The sequence below is a fragment of the Corvus moneduloides genome, chromosome 2 (assembly GCF_009650955.1).
Source record: "Corvus moneduloides isolate bCorMon1 chromosome 2, bCorMon1.pri, whole genome shotgun sequence".
NCBI classification, from domain to species: domain Eukaryota; kingdom Metazoa; phylum Chordata; class Aves; order Passeriformes; family Corvidae; genus Corvus; species Corvus moneduloides.
Window position 1 is genome coordinate 17,572,834 of NC_045477.1, and position 21,019 is coordinate 17,593,852.

Sequence of the window (21,019 nt, forward strand, 5' to 3'; positions counted from 1 at the left end):
TTGGCCACTGCCTTGCCAGGCAAGAAGTGTTAGTGACATTTGGAGGTGAGAAGGGAGGAAAGGAGGCACGGCAGGAGGATGAGGAGCCCGAGCAGCAGTTTTCCATTGACCCCTTGTCAGGATCCTAATCTGTGGGAGTAGACCTGGCTGCCGCTCAGCATTGCTCCCCACTCTGTGCCTGTGGGGAAGCAGGAGGATGCTGGCTGCTCCTGCGCAGCTGGCCAGATGCAGGGGCGTGTCCTCCCTTGGTGGGCACAAATGCCTGGTGCTGGGTGCATAATTAATTTACCTTTTTTATCACCCCCCCACCTTTGTTGGTGTCTTTAGGTCTAGGCAGTGACCTGGCAGGCTGGCCACAATGTCTCTTCACGGTGCAAGAGTTGCTGCTCTCCTTGCTTGGGTAAGTCCCCCCTCCTTTGCTGGAGCTCACTGCATAGGTGGGATGTGCTGCTGGCAGCATCAGGGCACAATGCTTGGGCTGGTCACGGGAGGGATTGTGGCTGGGGCAGGTCCTAGGGTAGCCCAGTTCCCACTGGTCCCGGGCAGGTGGGTGTTTGCAGGAGAAACCTTGCTCACCCTTCCTGTTGAGTAACCAGAAATGCTGGAATGGCTTGGTCTGGTCATGGAAACTGCCTGGGAGATGGAGCTGAACCTGAAGCAGGCAGCAGCTGTACTATAAAGGGGTTGTTGTATCTGTCTCACAAAGCACTGCTAAGTCCAAGCAAAGAATCATAGAATGGTTTAGGTTGGAAGGGACTTTTAAGCTCATTCAGCTGGAATCCCCTGCCATGGGCTGAGACACCTCCCACTAGACCAGGTTGCTCCAAACCCCATCTAAACCTGGCCTTGACCACATCCAGGGATGGGGCAAGCACGGCTTTTCTGGACAACCTGTGCGAGGGCCTCACCACCCTCACAGGGAAAAATTTCTTGCCAATATCCCATCTAACCCTGCCCTCTGTCAGTGGGAAGCCATTCCCTCTTGGTCTGTCACTCCAGGCCTTTGTCCAAAGTTCCTCTCCAGCTCTCTTGGAGTCCCTTTAGGTGCTGGCAGGTGCTCTAAAGTCTCCTTGGAGCCTTCTCCTCTCCAGGCTGAACACCCCCACCTCTTCTAGCCTGGCTCTAGAGCAGAGGGGCTCCAGCAGCCTGATAAATGGGACCTGTGCCAAACTCACAGATGTGGAGCTGTAGGGCTCATGTTCATCTGTTCCCTGGGCAGGGGTGGTTGGAAGGGGTGTTTTTACTCTCACACCCAGACGAATCTTACTGTCCCCTGCCAGGACTGGAGGTGGTGGGTGGCACAGCACAGTGTTGTCTTGGCTTCTGCCTTCTGACTGTCCCACCCCATTTCTAGGTGAACAGCACAAAGGTTTGTCCCGATCCCCTCAAGGATCTGTCCCAGCTCCAGGACTGTAGTGTCTTCATCAGAATTATCCACAAAATGTGAGTATGGGTAGCTGTGTGCACATTTCAAATGACCCAGCTAGGTCTGGGCTGCCTCCTGGAGCCATGGCCTTGGCCCCCAGGAGCTAAGGGGCTCTTTTCTTGAGCAGGGTGGGAGTGGGGGTCTTGGGGTATTCATTCATTCCTCCTCTGGCATATGAGATGCTGTGATCTCCATCTCCTGTGTGCCACTCCACAGCTGGGGTCTGCCTGCAGAGCCCTGGGCAGAGCTATTTGGTCCCACAGAGCTGCCCAGGGAGTGTTTTGGTCAGAGTTCCTGTCATTTCAGACTTGTTATCACATCTGGCACTAACATCTAGGTTTGCTCCTGGCATTGAAGAAAAGACCTGAGTGCTGCTGCCAGTGGCACAGGGGTTCCTGCAGCTGCACAGGAGATTATTCATTTCCGTTGATGCTGCTCTGATGAGGGAACAGCCCAGCAAGTTTTCCTGAGTGGCAGCCTTGGGATCCTGAGGAAGCCTTGTATCTGGAAAGCAGTGTAAAGAATGACAGTTTCTGCCTCATGAAGTGCTTCTGTTGCCTGTGGATGTCAGGCTCCTGCTGAGAATAGTGTGGTTAGGATGGAGCCTGTTTGCTCCATCCTGGGACCTGAGGTGGATGGGCAGGGGTGGGAGGAATGCCTCCTTCAGAAATTGCATTCGTTGCCTGGGAGCAAGGGGCAACTAAAACCTACAGACCATAATGGCCATCAGAGGTAGGATGAAGCCTGGTGGTTAAGGAGCTGGCAAAACAAATTGAGAGGGTGTGAGGCTGCCATGCATTGCTTTTGAACCCTTCCGGTGGGAGGCTCACTGGGAGCCCGTCTGCTATAATTACCTCCTGCGCGGGGTAAGAAGAGCCTGCTTGGAGCAGGGATCTGCTTGCAGTGGGTGGGGAGGAAGGAGCTGCCTGCACCACAGATATATTTAGTCAGACCTGGTTAATCTCCTGGGTCTGTGCTCCAGCTCGGATTAGTAGGGATCCCGGTGGCGTGTGCTCTCTAAGGAGGCCTAGCCATTGCTTGATAAAGTGGGGTGGCAGCAGGGCAGCCACCACAGCAGCTGGCTGAGCTGCGGAGCTCCCAGTGGCACCAGGGGAAGTCCGTGAGGAGGGGCAAATCCTCGTGGCAGCCCCTGTCCCGGGCCAGGTTCCTGGTGTTGGCACCTTGGGAGTAAGTGCCAGTACTGAAGCAGTGCTGGTCAAGCATGATTGGTGTGGGGTTTCAGCATGCTGTTTCTGGGCTGCAGTTGGATTCAATGATCATTGTGGGTCCCTTCCAACTCAGGATATTCCGTGAACTGGCACCTGCTCAGGAAGAGTGTAGTTGCAAATAAGTGCAAGAGGAAGCTTCAGCCTCCCCAAAGTCCAGGAAGAAAAGCCTGAGGCTCCATGTATGGACTGGCCCCTGTGGTGCCTCGTGGCTGGTGGGGCCACCACAAGCTCCCTGTGCTGTGCTGGATGCCAGGGCTGGCAGGCAGAGGAGGAAGCAGTGCCGGGGGGGCGTTGGCTGCCCAGCTCCAGCTGCTTTCCCAGCAGGGAGATTCCAGGGCATTCCGCTCCCATGCATGGCACGGCCGCCCCTGGCTCTTCTGCCCCTGGTGCGGGGGTGGAAGGCAGAGCAGTGCCCCAGAGCCAGCCCCAGGCTCAGTGAACCCTGTTGCACAAAACTTGGCATTGGTCTAATCCCTCCAGTAAGAGTTAACGCAAACCCTGCACTCTTCCAGCCACGGGAGCAAGGAGGGGGAGTCTGTGCTGGACCAGCCGCTGCCAGAGAGGATCTCCTTCATCCATGGTTTCCTGCAGAGTAAGACTCTCCGCTGGTGCTGGGGAAAGCAACTGCCCCTTCAGTGCTCCTGACCCCTGAGGGGGTCTGCTCTGCTGTCTGCAGCTTCCCCCTCCACAAAGTGACCCCCCCATGCTGCATCGGCAGCTTTGTGAGATGCCAGCAGCTTTCCTGCAGCAGCCTGTGGGAGGGAAAGCTTCCTGATGGGAAACTTCCAGATGGAAATCCTTGCCAGAGCCTGGGTTCAGAGCAAAGGAGGTCCTGGGTGTGAAAGGCAGGGTGCCAGTGGCTGCTCTGGTGATGCTGCCTTGGAGCAGTTTTCTTAGTTGGGTACCTGGACTCAAGCTGTTAAAATCCCAGTGGAAAACCTTTACCCAAGCAGAAATCCTGGGAGGGGAAATGGGAAGTACCTCACACTCTTGCTCAGCCTTTCCTGGGGGCAAGAAACCATATCCCACCTCATATCCCACCCTCCAGAGATGGAACTCTCTGTTTGTGCTGATGTTGGAGGGGAGATGCCAAGTTGGGGAGGCTCGGATTTAGGGTGGAGTTCAAGGGAGTTCTATAGAAGTCGGTCAGAGTTAATTGCCAAGGCTGACCACTGGGATCTCAGCCTATCCCGCCCCATGTCCCTTCTCCTTGGGGATGCATTACAGTGCCCTCCTGGCCATGAGTGTCACATCAGGGGAGGCAGTGTGCCCAGTGGCACCTGTATGATTAGGAATTCTTCATGTTGCAGAGCTCTGCAGACACAAATTGGCTGCAGAGAACCTGGTCTCTGCACAGAAACTCCTGGATGGAGAGGAGCTGGCACTGGCCAAGGTAACTACGTGGCATGTTTTAGTCCCAGCCGGCACCAATGTGCTTATGACTGGCCTGGGGTCAGTGGTGCTTTTCCTGCCTTGCTCAGGTGGCTGTGCTGCTCCTGTATCACACCTCTATGAGCTGCAAGAACCCTGGGGACTGGAATGAATTTGACTACAAGACCCAGGTAATCCCTTTGGGGTTCCTCGTCTGGATCTGGGGTGCAGGGGGAAGCAGCAGTGCCTTTGAGGGGAGGTGGTCCGAGACTTGCCCTCCTGGGTCCCATTGAAAAAGTGTGGAGTGGGCACTGTGGTGCTCTCTGGTTTTGGGCTATCAAAAGCTTGTGGCAGCAAGTGTGGGCACCGGCACAGGCAGGCAGGGAGCTGCCCACTGCCTCACGCCTGCTGTGGTTGCTGCCTTGTGACCTGCAGAAGAGCTGCTAACTCTGCAGCTCCTCCCAACACAGGCTGAACTGGCATCGATCCTCAAATTTGTGCTGGATAACGAGGAGTGCCTGAATGAGAATCTGGAGCCATTTCTGCAGAAGAAAGGTGAGTGCTGGGCCCTGGCTTTTCCTCGTGTTTGTGCTGCTGTACCTGCCCGGCCATAAAGGCAGCTGCACCACCTGGATGCCCTCAGCTACAAGACAGCACCCTGTAAACTCCAAGAGCAGGGCTGCCTTAGAACTGCTGGCTCTTCCTATTCAGCAGTACCTCAGCCTTTCCCTGGAGGAGTGGAGCAGGTAGGATGCTGACGGTCTCGCGGTAGCAGAGTGCTTGGGGAAGGGCTGTGGAGCTGAAGGGATGGGGATGTAGGGCAGGTTTATGGCTTCCTCAGTTGGGCTGTTCCACCCCTACTGGGATTTGTGGTTCCCATGCCCCTGAGATTTCAGCTGCTCAGCCCCTCAGATATTAAAGATCCCAGCCTTTTTCTCCCTTTTTATTTCCAGCAGAGCCATCCTCGTCCAGTATGTCCAGCAGCAGCTTTGAGGAGCATTCCCCACTGTCCCCTCTCCCACACAAGCGAGAGGTGCATTTCCTGGAGCTGCAGAGGATCTCCTCCTTCCGCAGCACCAAGTACGTCCCCTGCCTCCTGGCTGCCAGGGGGAATGAGGAAAGGGGGGAGTGGATAGGGTGGCTTTTGGGACCTGCAGATGTAGCCAGGCTGCATGCTGACTCCCGGAATACCCTGTTCTGCCTTGGTGCTGTCCTGCTGTACATTGCTCTGGTGTGATGTGGATGGTGGGGGTGAGCTTTGGCTCTAGCTCCTTTTAGAATCATGGAATCATTCAGGTGGGAAAAATCCTCTGAGACCATTGAGTCCAGCTGTCCCCCTGGCACTGCCAAGGCCACCACTAAACCATGTCTCCAGAAACCATCTACATGGTTTTTAAATCCCTCCAAGCATGGGAACTCCACCACTGCCCTGGGTAGCCTGTGCCATAGCTGGACAACCCTTTCAGGGAAGGAATTTTCCCAATATCCAACCTAAACCTCCCCTGGAAAAGCCTGAGACCATTTCTTCTTGTCCTGTCCCTTGTTACCTGGGAAAAGAGACCAACACTCACCTGGCCCTATCCTCCTTTCAAGGAGTTGTAGAGAGTGATAAGGTCCCCCCGAGCCTTTTCTCCAGTCTGAGGTCCCTCAGCTCCCTCAGCTGCTCCTCATCAGACTCATGTTCCAGACCCTTCCCCACCTCTGTTGCCCTTCTCTGGACACACTCCAGTACCTCAGTGTCTTTCTTGTGAGGGGTCCAAGACTGAACCCAGGTTTGGAGGTGCCTCAGTGCCCAGCACAGGCGGGAAGTCACTGCTTTAACCCTGCTGGGTCACTGCGAGGATGCCCTTGGCCACCTGGGCATGCTGGTGGTGGTTTTTGCACAGCACTTAGAGGCTGGCATTAGTACAGTCAAGAGGAGGAGCATGGCTCAAGTGATTGGCATCAAAGTTTTTCCTGTGAACCTGATGCCAAAATGATTTTTGCTTTTATATTTTCTTCATATATATTCGTAGCTCTGTAGACTATTATTGTATAGTTATATAGTTCCTAACTGTCTCCAGTATTTTTCCTGCCCCCATAGACAGAAAGGCAAAACACATTCCAAAGACCCTCTCCTAATCTTAATTCTTCTGGGAACCAAGGACAAGCCACCCTCCCAAGACACATTCCCGTAAACAACTGGCAAAAGGGGGGCTCCAGAAGAGGGTTGAACCAGAAGGAGGAGGAACTGATGCCTTAAAAATCTAGGAATAAAACAACACACATACAAGACAATTTTAATATAGGAGGTAATATAAAAGCTGGTCTTTAATTGGAGGCCACCAGGGGCAAATATGGAAAAAATGGTTTTTAAGGCATCAGTTCCTTGGGGAGCCAGGCAGGAGAACCTGCCCCAGAGATGGGGGTAGCAGAGTGGTCTGGCTGCATGGGGCCTGCACTAGCTCAGGATAATCCAGCTCTGTGCTTCCCTCTAGCCTGCCCAGCACTCCATCTTCGCCCATGGGGGACATCATGCAGACCCCCCAGTTTCAGCTGCGGCGGCTGAAGGAGCAGCTGGTTTTTGAGAGAGAGAACCGGGAAGAGCTGGAGGTGGAGATGGCGGAGAATCACAAGCTCATCATGGAGAAGGGTGAGTCACAAGCAGGGTGTCCTGGGGTGCAGGTGTCTGTGGGGCACACATCTCAATAGCCAGAGATCTGCCGGGATGAACCACACTTGTCATAGAGATATGATGGAACTCCATTTATTCTATTGTCAGACCCATAGTTATACCCTAATTCCCCAAGCACGCATAAGCAAGCTCCATACTATTGGGTTACAGCTACTGTTCACACGGCCTTTAATAGCAAGCGATTGGTTACAGATTAATATGCACGCGACCTAACTAACATAAGTTTTTATCTTTCTATGGTCAGCATCCCCCTCCCCAACATCCTGTCGGCTTGCCACATCAGCATTGCTCCTCTCTTTTTTCCCTAGTCAAGGACAGTTCACTAATATAGCTTGGATTGTGCACGTACACATGTCCCTGTTCACTCAGCCATTTCTCTACAATTCCCCCTTTTTCTTCTTGCACAAGCCAAGCCCGATGAACAACTTTCTCTAAAGCTTTCCGTATGCACGCAAAAACACAACAAATTATTATTGCTACAATTACTAGTGTAGCTAGCAGACGTAATCCTTCTTGAACCAGGTTTCCTAACCACCCTGTCAGACCAAGCGAGGACAGCCACTCAGAGAAGCTGTCTGTGTGGATCTGTATCTTTTGAAAAGCATCCTACAGTTCTGAGAGCTGTCGATGGATACTCTGGGAATGGTCTGACAGGTTCATACAACACATACCTTCAAACTCTTTGCAACCATAGCTGTGAGCTAGCAATAAAAAATCAATCGCAGCTCGATTTTGCAGCATGCCTAATGCTATCTACATCAGTTAAAAGCTCATTTAATATATGGGAAGTCCTATTAAATTCCTTTTCTGACCAACAGGCCAACTTTTTCAGATTGTTATAGCCATGAGCTGCAGCACCCCCTGGGTTAAAAATAGCCAATGGTATAAATGCACTCAAACTCATAATATTTACCTTATCATTACAGTCTTTATCAAACATGGAAACACTACGCTGGTATCTATTTCGCATCCTATTTTTCCAACTTTCTGATGCCGTAATGTTTTTCCATGCTCGTATAGAAGGGGCAAACATAGTTAGCTTTCCCGGGTAGCAAGGACCCCCAACTGGACTATGCAGAATCCCATTCCATGCTCTATCTCCGCATATCAAAAACACTCCAGGAGGTAAAACCTTTCCTCCGGTTGTGTCAATAGACTCAGCTCCTCCCAACGTGGCCGGCACGTTCCAGCCTCCGATGGAGCGTCCTGATACATTCTGTTTCCGTGCAAAGGAGGCATATTGCATTGGAGGCACCACATTGGAACAGTTGGTCCATGGTGTTACGTTAACAAGCGTACTGGGAAAGAGGGACCCATAAAGCTGTAGCTCTTGAAGAGGCAAGGTTGCATTTTTTGTTAAATTGGCGATAATACGGGTTTGCTGCAAGGAGTGCTGGTAACTAGACCAACAACCTAAGCACTCGCCCCGGTTTCTTTTGCTTTGCATTTGTTGCTCCACTTCCTCATTGATTTTCCCTATATCTGTCACCCATTTTTGAAACGTGCCCTCGAGTGAGATCCATGGCACGCCAATTAGACATGTGGGAAATGGATCTGCTGCCGACCCCATGGCCAGACAGAAGTCCGTCTGGTTCGCCTGGTGAGCCCATGTTACCCACATGTTTTCTCTTTCTGACACTGAAGTTATCACAGCTTTACTCAGGGTGAAAGTACTTGAGAGGAGGAGCCACATGTAGGGCACCATGCCTGGGTTACAGTGGTCTTTTTACTCACTTGCAGACGACTGATGGCTTCCTTCCCTGCCCACACTTCCAAGCTTAGTAAAAACTTGTGTGGATCCCTGAATGAGCTAACTCTAATCCATTGTGGTGGAATTCCGAGCACGATAGACGCACACTGCCTAAAACTTCTTGTCTCAGGCACTTGATAACATTCTCGGCATAAAGTACCTCGCTCATCTACATTCCAAGTTCCCCTAATAAGCTCTTCCCCACAGCCCCCACAGCACAAGCGCAAGCACAAGCTATTATACCAGCATAAACAATTTCTGTGGCGATTAGCATGCACACTCGGTGACTGTTCCCAGACTCCGAGTGGTCGTCCAAATGTGAGGTTGTCAGCCACCAAGCGAAGGTTCACTTCCCAAAGGTTGGGAACATCTGCTGTACGTGCCACGTCCTGGCTCAAAGTCGGGAGGTGGAGCAGAGGGCTCGACTCGAGCCCATTCCTGTAGTTGCAGGGCCGTCTGGGCCACACCCTTTCGGGACTCGGTGGGACCCTGTTGTGGCTCGTGCTTCTGATGGAGCTTCTCTTCCATAGAAGACAGAGCACAATCAAAGTGTTGTTTCATTTGATTCATTGCCTCTTCTACTTGACGAGCCCATCTTTCCAATGCTTGTGGGTTCACACAAGATCCTGGGGGATGAGCACGTAGCTCATTTGTCACCTCTGTCATTGGTATGTCATCATCTGGCAGAGGAACAGTCTGTGGCTCCGGCTGAAAAGCAGTCTGTGGCTCCGGCAGGCAAACAGTCTGTGGCAGAGAAACAGTCTGTGGTCCGGGATGGATCTCTGCGGAGGGGGCGGGCAAGCAGGGTAGAGGCGCGGCTGACAAGAAGGACCGCCCGCTGCCCCGCCCATTGCCTGGCCGACTGTAACTTCCGCGTTTGCCTTCAGTTTGCTCTGAGGCACGGTGGTGGTAACTTCCTCTTGTGGCTCTGATTGCAAGAGCTCTTTCTCCTGCTCCCGCAGGAGCTCACTGACAGTCTCAAAGTGCTTCTCTACTTTCTGCCCTTTTATCGCGCTCGGGCTTTTAAACAGTCCACTCAGCCCTCTGCGCTGCGTAGTTCGGGCAGGAGTGACAACCCCAGCAGTGTTGCAATTTCCTCCACCGCAGCCGCAGTTACTTTTGATTCGGCTTGCATATTTTTCAAGGCATTTATAACAGTTCTCCAGGTGGGCCCTAAGTTTGTCATTTCTTTCCCTTTTCACTGGATAGTACAGTCCCAGAGGTGATCCCCTACTTCACTCGGCTGCATCAAAGAGGAGGGGGGGGACTCGCAAATGTCCATGCTCCCGCGCCCATAAAACGAGCTTATTTATATCCTTTTCCTTGACCTCCTCCCCTTGCTTAGCAAAGATACTGAGGAGTAATTTCCGTCCTGCCGCAAACTCTAAATCCATGCTAGCAGGGTATGACGGAGGGAAGGTAGCGACCCTTCTTACCGGCCTGACCGACATCCTTTGACTCGTGGTCGATACTCTCCACCTGCAGTATCTCTGTCGCTCGTCATCGTCACCCTCCTTTTGGTGATCGGCGAGTGTATCTTCCTCGAAGGAACTGTCCCTGGTTGGGCGCCAGAAATAGCCAGAGATCTGCCGGGATGAACCACGCTTCTCATAGAGATATGATGGAACTCCGTTTATTCTATTGTCAGACCCATAGTTATACCCTAATTCCCCAAGCACGCATAAGCAAGCTCCATACTATTGGGTTACAGCTACTGTTCACATGGCCTTTAATAGCAAGCGATTGGTTACAGATTAATATGCATGCGACCTAACTAACATAAGTTTTTATCTTTCTATGGTCAGCATCCCCCTCCCCAACATCCTGTTGCTTGCCACATCAGCATTGCTCCTCTCTTTTTTCCCTAGTCAAGGACAGTTCACTAATATAGCTTGGATTGTGCACGTATACATGTCCCTGTTCACTCAGCCATTTCTCTACACATCTCTCCTTGTTTCTCTGACTTTTCTGTTTTGACCCCACCACAACTCGGCTCAGGCATGGTCCATCCTGCCAGGCCTCAAGTGAGACTCCAGGTTCCTCCTTCCCTCTCGTATTCCCTTATATATCCTGGGCAACAAAAGCCATGACTGAAGCAACACCTATGCTGAGCAGCACCACTGGTAGCCTGGCTCTTGGATCTCCTGGTGCAGGTTTCTGTGCAGAAATGCTGTTGTGGGGGCTTCAGGTGGCATACAAAGTTGGTAACAAGCCCTTTCTTGCCCACTTCCCCAGATGCTCAGATCACCATGATGCAGCAGCGGATCGATCGCCTGGTTAAGCTCAACGAGAAGCAAGCTGAAGACCAGCTGGAGCCCAAAGAAATGGAGGAGCTGAGGGAGAAGAATGAGAGGTAGTCCTCCAGGAACATCCTCTCCTTCCTGCTAGGCGGGACCTTGTCACTCTCACATCCCCAGACCCCATGTTGTCTGTCTCTTCCCTAGCAGTACATGAAACGGGAGAAAGCAAACCTTCTTTTTGTTCCTCTGCTGCTGTGCCCTGGGGAGAAGACAGCAGGCACAGAATCAAAAAAGGGTCTGGGTCAGAAGGGACCTTAAAGCTCATTCAGCTGGAACGCCCTGCCATGGGCAGGGACACCTTCCACTAGACCAGGTTGCTCCAAGCCCCATCCAGCCTGGCCTTGAACCCTCCCGGGGCAGCCACAGCTTCTCTGGACAACCTGTGCCAGGGCCTCACCACCCTCAGAGGGAAGAATTTCTTCCCAATATCCCATCTAACCCTGCCCTCTGTCAGTGGGAAGCCATTCCCTCTTGGTCTGTCACTCCAGACTCTTGTCCAAAATCTCCAGCTGTCTTAGAGCCCCTTTAGGTGCTGGCAGGGGCTCTGAGGTGTCCCTCAAGCCTTCTCTACTTCAGGCTGAACACCCCCAAGTCTCTCCCAGCCTGTGTCCAGAGCAGAGGGGCTCCAGCAGCCCTTGGAGCGTCTCCTCTGGACTTACTCCAGCAGCTCCACTTCCTTCTGATACTGGGGACAGTATCAGAAGTAGCTGCTGGAGGCAGCTCTGCAGGTGGGGTCCCATTAGAGATAAGCAGAGGGGCAGAATCCCCTCCTCCCTTGCTGCCCATGCTGTGGGATCAGCCCAGGACATGGCTGTGCCACCATCGTGCTGCCCATGCCCTCAGGGCAGTTATGGCCTGCAGCCCATTTTTATTGCAGTGGGCAGGGATCCAGTCCCAAACCACGCAGCCTGTTCTAACAGCCCACTCTTAACCCAAATCCTGCATGGGAGCAGCTATTCCTATTATGTGAAAAGGGTATGCTGTCCATGTGGCTCTCACCTGCCCTGGAAAAGAGGAAGCTTTCAGGGTGATCCTGGAACTCCTGACTCCAGCCCCGTTCCCAGGCCTTCACTTTGATCCTATGTACTGGGCTTCGTCACACACTTGAAATCACCTGTCACACTGTGTCCTGGTGTTTGCCCTGGCCCTGTGCCATTGTTTACTCAGGAAAGGCATCCCAATCGCCACTGGAAGTGTCGTGTCTTTTTTGTCCTTTCCTCACATATGTCCCTTTGCAGGGGTGTGGCTGGAGTCCCACAGCTGCCTCTGCCCTCAGTTTGGAGTGGTTTGGCTTCTGCAAAGCACAAACATTGCTTATCTCTTCTCTGCTTTGCCACCTGTTGGGACCCAGTTTTAGAGCTGGGCTGATGGTAGAGTCACAGCAAGGCATGGAGATCCCTTGGAACCTTTAGTTTCCCTGGCAATATCTAGCATCACTGATTCCAGGTGATATCCTTGCCTGCCTCCAGGATGCACCCTCTCCTTAACCACCTCCTTTCCCACAGCCTGGTGGGGCGCCTGCACGAGGCCTTCAGGCAATGCCAGGACCTGAAGACTGAAAAAGCACAGATGGACCGAAAAATCAACAAGCTCTCAGAGGAAAATGGGGATCTTTCCTTCAAGGTATGGGGTCCAGTGTCCTCTCCGTGTCCCCACAGCCCAGATGGTTGTGATGGAACCCGGGGGGGAGGATTTGATGGCAGTGCCGAATGCTGGGATGTTTATGGTTCTGCTAATGCGATCTTTGACCCAGTGACCAAGCCTGCCTTTGGCGCTGGATCCTGATCCAAAGAGGAACTGTAGTGGGGGACTGGGGACTGGGTGGAGCTGTCTGCCTGTGGTGAGCACCCAGAACCCAGGACACCCATGTGTGCTGCAGCTCTTGGGAATGGGGAGTAGGCAGAGGCCTGGACAGCAAAGGCACACTCTGACCATCTTCTGGACTGGGGGGGATTTTCATTTGGCAGCTGCGGGAGATCGCCAGCAATATGGTCCAGCTGCAGCGAGCCCTGAATGAGCTCTCGGAGGAGCACAACACTGCCATGGCACAGTCGCAGGAAAAGCAGCGACAACTGGAGAAGGAGCTGCATGCTGCCCTGCAGGATAAGGTCAGGAGGCCCTGGGAGTGGTGGGTGCCCCTGTGTAGCTCCCCCATAGCCCCCCCCAGCTGGGGGCCATGCCAACTGCAAGCAGGATGCAGCAGCCAGGAGCTTCCTGCCCATTTGTGCCAACACACGGGGAGAAGCTGTGTAACTGCCAACTCCTGTGGGAAGCCTCTCCCTGTTCCTAGGAAGGGTTCCCCATGGTGGAACAGTTTGCTGACCTTGCAGTGGGGAGAGACAAAGCTGCTGGAAAAGTGTGGTGTCATTACTGACTGGGTGACCATGCCTCTCCTTGCTTGGCTCTTCTGCCTCGCACCGTGCTCAGTCCTGTCTCTGTCCCCAGAAATGCTCAGAAGAGAAAATCGAGATTCTACAGGGAAAGATTTCTCTGCTGGAGGACCAGCTGGCCAAGCTGGAGGAGTGCAGCACCCAGGAGAAGGGAGAAGTCATGGGGGACGTTTTGAAGGTACATTGGGGCTCCTGCAGCAAGAGTTTGAATGGTAAACTACTCCAGCTGGAGAGAGCAGCAGGTGCCAGGAGATGCATGGCAAAGCCATGTGGGGCAGATCCTGCTGCTCTCTGCTGCTGGATAGAGGATGTGGGGCTGAGCACTCTGCAGGGAGCCCCTTTTGGGCTGAATTTGCAAATGCTGCTCCCAGGGAGCTGCTGGCTCCCCCAGCCTCCCACATGACTTGGTTGTGAAGGGAGTATCTCCTGTATGGTGAGAAAAAGGTGTTTGGTCCAAGAGAGCAGAGTGGCACAAGGCTGAGGGAAAAGCAAGGTGCGCTGGAGGGGTGATGGGAGGGAAGGCAGGCACTGGGCAGCTCCCGGTGGGCTGCAGCTTGAGTGACACCTGGGGCTGCATGTTTTGTCCCTATAGTAGTCGGACCTTGGCTGGGCAGCAGGCACCCACCAAGTTCCTCTATCACTTCCCAGTGGGACAAGGGAGAGAAAAATAAGATGGAAAAGAACTAGAAGGTTGAGATAAGGCAGTTTACTAAAGCAGAAAAGGAAAAGTGAAAGTTTGTGTGTGCATAAGCAAAGAGAAAAGTTAATCTCTACTTCCTATCAGTGAGTGATGTTCAGACACTTCCTGGGAAGCAGGGCTTCAGCACGTGGAGTGGTTGCTCCAGAAGGCAAACACTAAAATAATGAATGGCCCCTGTTCCTCCTACGTCTCTTAGCTTTTATAGCTGAGCTGACATCATATGGTGTGGAATATCCCTTTAGTTAATTTGGGTCAGTTGGCCACATTGTGTCCCGTCCCAGGATCTTGCCCACTCCCAGACCCCTGATGGGGGGAATGAATAGCCAGAGATCTGCCGGGCTGAACCACACTTCTCAGAGATATGATGGAACTCCATTTATTCTATTGTCAGACCCATAGTTATACCCTAATTCCCCAAGCACGCATAAGCAAGCTCCATACTATTGGGTTACAGCTACTGTTCACATGGCCTTTAATAGCAAGCGATTGGTTACAGATTAATATGCACGCGACCTAACTAACATAAGTTTTTATCTTTCTATGGTCAGCATCCCCCTCCCCAACATCCTGTCGGCTTGCCACATCAGCATCGCTCCTCTCTTTTTTCCCTAGTCAAGGACAGTTCACTAATATAGCTTGGATTGTGCACGTATACATGTCCCTGTTCACTCAGCCATTTCTCTACAGGAATGTTAGAGTTCATTTTCCCTTAGAAGCTCTCACAGTGCTGTGCTTTGCATAGGTAGCAGGAAAGGTGTAGATACCACACCAGTGTTTTGGCTACTGCTGAGCAGCACTATCTCTCTGTCTCAGTCAGACCTAATACAGTCTCCCTGCTCTTCTCTTTGCCAGCTGGAGGAGCTGAAGCAGGAGCTGTCCAGCCTCACCGCCAAAGGAATGCGGCTGGAGGAGGAGAAGCAGCAGCTGGACAGCCTTGTCACCAGTCTCCAGAGCTCCCTCTCTGAGAGCCACCGGGCCCAAGAGAGGCTGAAGCGAGACCTACAGGCACAGGCTGCTGAGGGGCAGGCTGAGCGGCTGGCTGCCCTCAGTGTCCAGCACGAGGAGACCCTGCGGGAAAGGGATGCTGCCCTGCAGCAGCTCCAGCAGGCCAACGCATCCCTGAGCGGCCAGCTGCAGGCTGTGGATGAGGAGAAGGCTGCACTGAGCCACAAGGTCAGCGAACTGGAAGCCCAGATCCTGGAGCTGGGTGCCCAACGGCAGCAGGGAGTGGCAGCAGAGGAACTGAAAGCCCAGCTGCAGGAGCTGGAGGGCAGGCTAAAGGAGAGCCAGCAGAGGCTGGCTGAGAGGGAGAAGCTGGCCCGGGAGAACAGCCGCCTACAGGAGCAGCTGCTCTTCCTGGAGGAATCCCTGCGTAACACTGAGGGTATCTTGGAGGATGAGAAGAGACGGGCAGCTGAGTGCCTGGAGGGCAACCTGGCCAGAATCGCTGAGCTGGAGGCAGAAAGACAACAGCTGGTTCAGGAGCGGGAGTCAGCTCTGCTGGAGCGGGGTGAGGAGCTGGCCACACGCCAGGTGCTGGAGGAGAGCCGGGAGCAGCCGCTGGGAGCCTCTCCTGCTGCCCGAGGGGAGGACGAAGAGTGCAGGCGGCTGAAGGAGGAAATGCAGGCGCTGAGCCGGGAGCATGGCCGGGCCTGCCAGCAGCTGCAGGCTGAGCAGGAGAAGGTGGCTGCGCTGGAGGCCCAGGCGGAGCGGCTGGCTGGCCTCCAGGCTGACCTGTCCAGCGCTCAGTCATGGGCGAAGGAGAAGGAGACTGAGGAGCAGAAGCTGAGGGCTGAGATTTCTTCCCTGCAGGAGAAGATGGCTGTGGCAGAGCAAACAGCAGCCCAGCGCGTGGCCAAGCTGGAGGCGGATGCCCGGAGAGCTGCTGAGGCACTGGAGGGAGTCTCCCAGCAGCTCTCCCAGGAGAAGCTCAAATCCAAGGAGCTGGAAGGCACCATGGAGCAGCTGCAGATTGCAGAGAAGGAGCTGGTGTCCCTCCGCTCTGCCGTGCAGGAGAAGGAGAGCTGGAAGGAGCAAGTGTCCCAGTGCATCCAGGAGATGGAGAGGAAGAACAGCCTGATCAGCAGCCTGGAGCATGAGGTCTCCATCCTCCATCGCCAGGTGACAGAAAAGGAAGGGGAGAGCAAGGAGCTGAAACGCCTGATCCTGGCTGAGTCGGAGAAGAGCAAGAAGCTGGAGGAGAGGCTGCGGGTGCTGCAGACAGAGATGGCCACCGCAGCCTCCCGTGCAGCTGAGAGGTGCTCACTGATGAAGGTGGAGGTGCAGCGGTGCCAGGAAGAGATGGAGAAGCAGAGAATGACCATTGAGGCCCTGAAGCGGGATCGCCATTGCCAGAGCGAGCGGGAGGATGAGCTGCGGCAGGAGGCAAAGGTCTGCCAAGACAAGTGCCTACAGAAGGAGCAGCTCCTGGCTGCCCTGCAGCAGGAGCTTGACAGCGCTCGGGCTGAGCGTGCCTCCCTGGAAAGCCAGCACCAGCAGGACCTGGAGCAGAGAGCAAAAGCCGTGTCCACACTGCAAGTTGAGCTAGCGCAGGCCAAGCTGGAGGTGGCTGAGGTGCCGTCCCTGCGGGAGCAGTTGGCAGAACAGGACCGGGCCATTCAGCGGCTGCAGGCTGAGGCAGCAGAGGCAGGGGCACAGCTGGCAGGGCTGCAGCAGGCCAATGCTCGGCTGGCTGAGGAGAACCAGGGGCTCAGCAAGACTCGGAGCCAGGGGCAGCGGCAGCTTGAGGCGGAACTGGGCCAGGCCAGGGAGCGGCACATGCAGGAGCTGGAGCAGCTGCGGGCAGCATCTGAGGAGCTAGTGAGCAGCAGCAGGCAGGAGGCTAAGGAGGCAGTGCAGAAGCTGGAAACCATGAGTAAGGAATACGAGAGCAGCAAAGCAGCAGCCGTGGAAGAGAGGAAGAAACTCCTTCAAGAGAGGCAAAGACTGACAACTCAGGTAGGGTCCCACTCCCAGAAGAGAGGCTGTGGGTGGGGGAGCCCTCCTGGAAAAGGGGTGTGTTTGGCTTTGTGCACACCCCTGAATCCATGTCCTGCTCAGCACAGGGACTGGGGGTGTGGGACACTCCTAGGTGTGAAAGGGACTGTCACACTGAGGTGCTGGAGTGTTTCCAGAGAAGGGCAGCAATGCTGGGGAATGATCACCAGTCTGATGAGCAGCAGCTGAGGGCATGGGGGGGGGGGGGGGGGGGGGGGGGGGGGGGGGGGGGGGGGGGGGTGGGGGGGGGGTGGGGGGGGGGGGGGGGGGGGGGGTAAGGCACTAAGCCTGGAGAAAAGGAGGCTCAGGGGGGACCTCTCCCCTGAAAGGGTGAAACAGCTCCCTGAAAACAGGGTGCAGCCAGATGGGGGTCTCCCAGGTAAGTTGTTCTCCCAGTTAACAAATAACACGACAAGAGGAAATGGTTTCAAGTTATGCCTGGGGAGGCTTAGGTTGGATATTAGGAAAAAATTCCTTCCCTGGAAGGGTTGTCCAGCCAAGGCACAGTCTGCCCAGGGCAGTGGTAGAATCCCTATCCCTGGAGGGATTTAACAGACATGTGGATGTGGCACATGGGGACATGGATTAGTGGTGGTCTTGGCAGTGCTGGGGAAACAGTTGGACTCAATCTCAGAGGGCTTTTCCAACCTAAGTGAGCCTGTGATTCTATGAAAAACAGCCTATGTGCCGGCTGTGTACTCACCTTTACCTTTTATGCTTGCAGGTGGAGCAGCTGGAGATAATCCAGAAGGACCAAACAAAGCAGGTAACACACACCAAGTGCTGGCTGCTCAGTGACAGTGCACAGCCCTCCTTGTTGCCACTTCCCACTGGAACCACCCTCTCCACTTGTGAACTGGTCACCATATGGACCCAGCCATGGGGCACTTGGCTCCGGGTCTCAGGGCACCTTCACCCCCAGGGGAGGGGGTAGGAATTGGGGTCCCAACCTGTCACCTGCCCCCTCACATTGGTGTCTGCCACTTGGCATGGCTTCTCACATGCCCCATGGCAGCACACGCAGCAAGTGGCTGCCAGGAGCATCCAGGACTCCTCAATGTAGGACTGTCACTCCTGTGATGGCTTCCCCTTCCCCTCCCCCATCCCCTTTAACCAAGGCCCAGCTCTTGGCACAGCTGGTAGGAGCAGCTGTGCTCAGACAGCATGGGCCAGATGTAGCTAGAGCAGCATTGATCTCAGATATGGTAGGAGTTAGCACTTGGGAAACAATGCTGGAAAAGCCCCATTTCCCTGTCTAGTCCCAGCCAGAGTTACCCAGGACTCTGCAGAGGCCTTGTGGCTGTGACCAGGGGCCGGGGCCTCCTCAAGCATCCCCTGGAGCAGGGAGAGCATGGCCAGGCCAGAACTTGCAGCAGCTATCTACCTGTGTCAAGAGTGCTGGGTAACTTGTGGGACTCCAGGCCGCAAGCATTGGGGCACTGGGAACTTAACACTGGCTTTGCTTCCAGCACGTGGCTGTTCCTTACACTTGGGTAGTTCCAACCAACCTTGCTGTAAGAAGTAACATGGGGTGACTGTCACCTTGCCCTGTCCCAGGATCTTCCTTGGCAGTGGGTGGTGCTGAACAGTCACCGCATGGCAGGAAATTTCCTCGTCGTGCCCTAGAGCCGGCTAGAGAGGAGGGGATGTGCTCCTCCGCAGAAAGATTGTAGTTTTGTGCCTGGAGATGGTCTCACCAAGCCATGTTCTTTCAGGTGGAGGAGCTGAGTAAAAAGCTGACTCAGCATGAGAAGGCCACCTGGACCCAGCAGCAGAGAGTTAAGGTAAAAAGGGATCGAAAACCTGGGGGCTGAGCCCTGGAGCTGTTGGAGCTACCACAGGGCTCACCTGGGTTGCCTCTAAGCTGGTCTCTCCCCTGCCCACAGGCACTCGAAGGGGAGCTGCAGGCAGTGGTCACCAGCCATAAGGAGAAGGTGGCAGAGCTGCAGGTGCAGCTAACCCAGAAGGAGCAGGCAGCTGAGTACTACAAAGGGCAGGTATGCTGGGGGCTAGTGTGGCCCCAAATGTCCCTGACACTGCTGGGAAGCTTGACAGGATTCCTCTGCTTGACATCCTAGATGGAGAAGGCAAAAAGTCATTATGATGCCAAGAAGCAGCAGAACCAGGAGCTAGCAGAGAAGCTGAAGGCCATGGAGCACCTGCAGAAAGAGAACACAGAACTTCAGAGCAAATCAGAGAGGCTGACCAAGGAGCTACAGCAGAGCATCCTGCAGGCCAAGGAGTCTGAGATGAGCTGCAAGAATCTTACCAGCCAGATCCACAGCCTGGAAGCTCAGGTGGGCATGGCATAGTGGGGCTTTACCCTCCTTGTCCTCGTCTCCATCACCACCTCACTTGGACGATAGATCCATCCATTCCTCCCTGCTTCCCATCCAGGTGGAGGTTGCCAAACAACAGGTGCGGGAACTTGGCAAGTTCCAGGTGATGACTGCCACAGTAAAGGGACAGGAGACTTTCTGTCAGAACGTGGCCGACCAGAGCACTGATAGCCTCGATGAGGCACAGCTGCTTGACTCCACCAGGTACCAGATTGATCTGCTTCCAGCACCCCAAAAATCCATTGTTCCTGATGGCCTGGTAAGCCTTCTGGTGCTACCCTCATCTCCTGTCTCTGCAGGAAGGCTACCAGCTCTCAGTTGGAAGTCTCAGTGGTGCAGTCTGACAGTGAAGAGTCACTGCTGTCTCAGCGGCTGCCCCAGAAGAAGTCGTCCCTGGAGAGTCTCCACTTCACCCCCATCCTCCGTGAGACACCGTCGCAGCTGGAGAGCAGCGCCAACTCCCCGGGTGACTTCTCGCTCAGTTCCGGGTGCAAGACCCGCTCAGCCCGGCGCCGCACTACCATCAACATCACCATGACAGATGTGAGCGGGGGCCCCTGCTGGGGAATGCAGGGATTGGGAGCAGCACTGCACAGGGACCCAGCATGCTGGGAACAGAAAAGCTGAACACGACCTGTCAATGTGCACTGGCAGCCTAAAGTCAAACTGTGTCCTTGGCTGATCCCCAGCACAGTGGCAAACGGGACAAGGTGGGAATACTGCCCCTCTGCCCCACTCTGGTGGGGCCCCCACCTGCAGTGCTGCCTCCAGCTCTGGGACCAACATCAGAAGGACATGGAGCTGCAGGAGCAAGTCCAGAGGAGACCACAGAGATGCTCTAAGGGCTGGAGCCCCTCTGCTCTGGAGACAGGCTAGAAGAGCTGGGGTGTTCATCCATGGAGAGGAGAAGGCTCCCGGGGCTCTAAGAGAGCAGGAGAGGGACTTTGGACAAAGGCCTAGCAGTGACAGGACAAGGGGAATGGCTTCCCACTGACAGAGGGCAGGGTTAGATGGGATATCAGGAAGAATTCTGGGCTGTGAGGGGGTGCTGAGGGCCCTGGCAGAGAGTTTGCCCAGAGAAGCTGTGCTGCCCCATGCCTGGAAGTGTTCAAGGCCAGGTTGGATGGGGGCTTGGAGCAACCTGTCTAGTGGAAGGTGTCCCAGCCAAGGGAAGGGGGGGTAGAAGGAGATGAGCTTTAAGGTCCATTCAGCATAAGCCCATCTGTGATCCCTCATCTCTGAATTTTCTCTCCCAGAAACAGGCAGAGTCTGAGGAACTGGTCTGCATCAAGAACATCCCATTGGCTCAGTCCACAAAAAACTTCTTCCCCTGCTAAGGGCCATCTGCACTCAGATGCCTCCCACCCGCTCCCTCACCAGCTTCCCCTCCCAGGAAACTCCTATGAAGCTGGAAAACCTCCTCCCCAGGGAGATGCCTGGCACTTCAGCACTGTTGGGCCTCCCTGGGTACCGGCCAGTCACCCGTAGCTCCCTGCGCTTGCAGGGGAGCAGCAGCTCCAGCCTCGGTGTGTGTGGGCAGGGTAGGCACTTGGGCTGTGGGGTTCTGCCCTGGCTTGAGGGGTCAACTCTTACCTGGGATCCCCCTCATCCTTCCCTGCTTTGGATTTAGGCCGGAGCACCATGAACCTGGGCACATGCCAGGAAGAGCCGGAGCAGCTGGATGACTGGAACCGCATTGCGGAGCTGCAGCGGCGGAACCAGGCCCGCCCCCGCACCTGAAGAACCAGCTACTCCCTAGAGAGAATGGTAAGGCGGGGACAGGGAGGTCAGGGCAGCTCTTTCTCCAGAACTGGAGTTTGGGAGGGGGGTCTAGGAATGGACA

General features: G+C 54.6%; 1 protein-coding gene across 1 annotated transcript; it reads left to right on the top strand.

Annotated features, from left to right (window-relative positions):
* The first annotated feature begins 343 nt into the window (after positions 1-343).
* NUMA1 (nuclear mitotic apparatus protein 1) lies at positions 344-20,937 on the top strand. Its single transcript, XM_032098122.1, has 21 exons — positions 344-400; positions 1,355-1,443; positions 3,168-3,247; positions 3,966-4,048; positions 4,137-4,217; positions 4,497-4,581; positions 4,980-5,106; positions 6,504-6,658; positions 10,686-10,803; positions 12,256-12,373; positions 12,718-12,858; positions 13,196-13,318; positions 14,693-16,798; positions 17,562-17,603; positions 18,553-18,621; positions 18,724-18,834; positions 18,916-19,134; positions 19,235-19,380; positions 19,476-19,719; positions 20,433-20,702; positions 20,807-20,937. The coding sequence occupies exons 1-20, from the start codon at positions 359-361 to the stop codon at positions 20,511-20,513; spliced, it is 4,260 nt and encodes a 1,419-aa protein (XP_031954013.1). The 5' UTR covers positions 344-358; the 3' UTR covers positions 20,514-20,702; positions 20,807-20,937.
* The last annotated feature ends 82 nt before the right edge of the window (positions 20,938-21,019 follow it).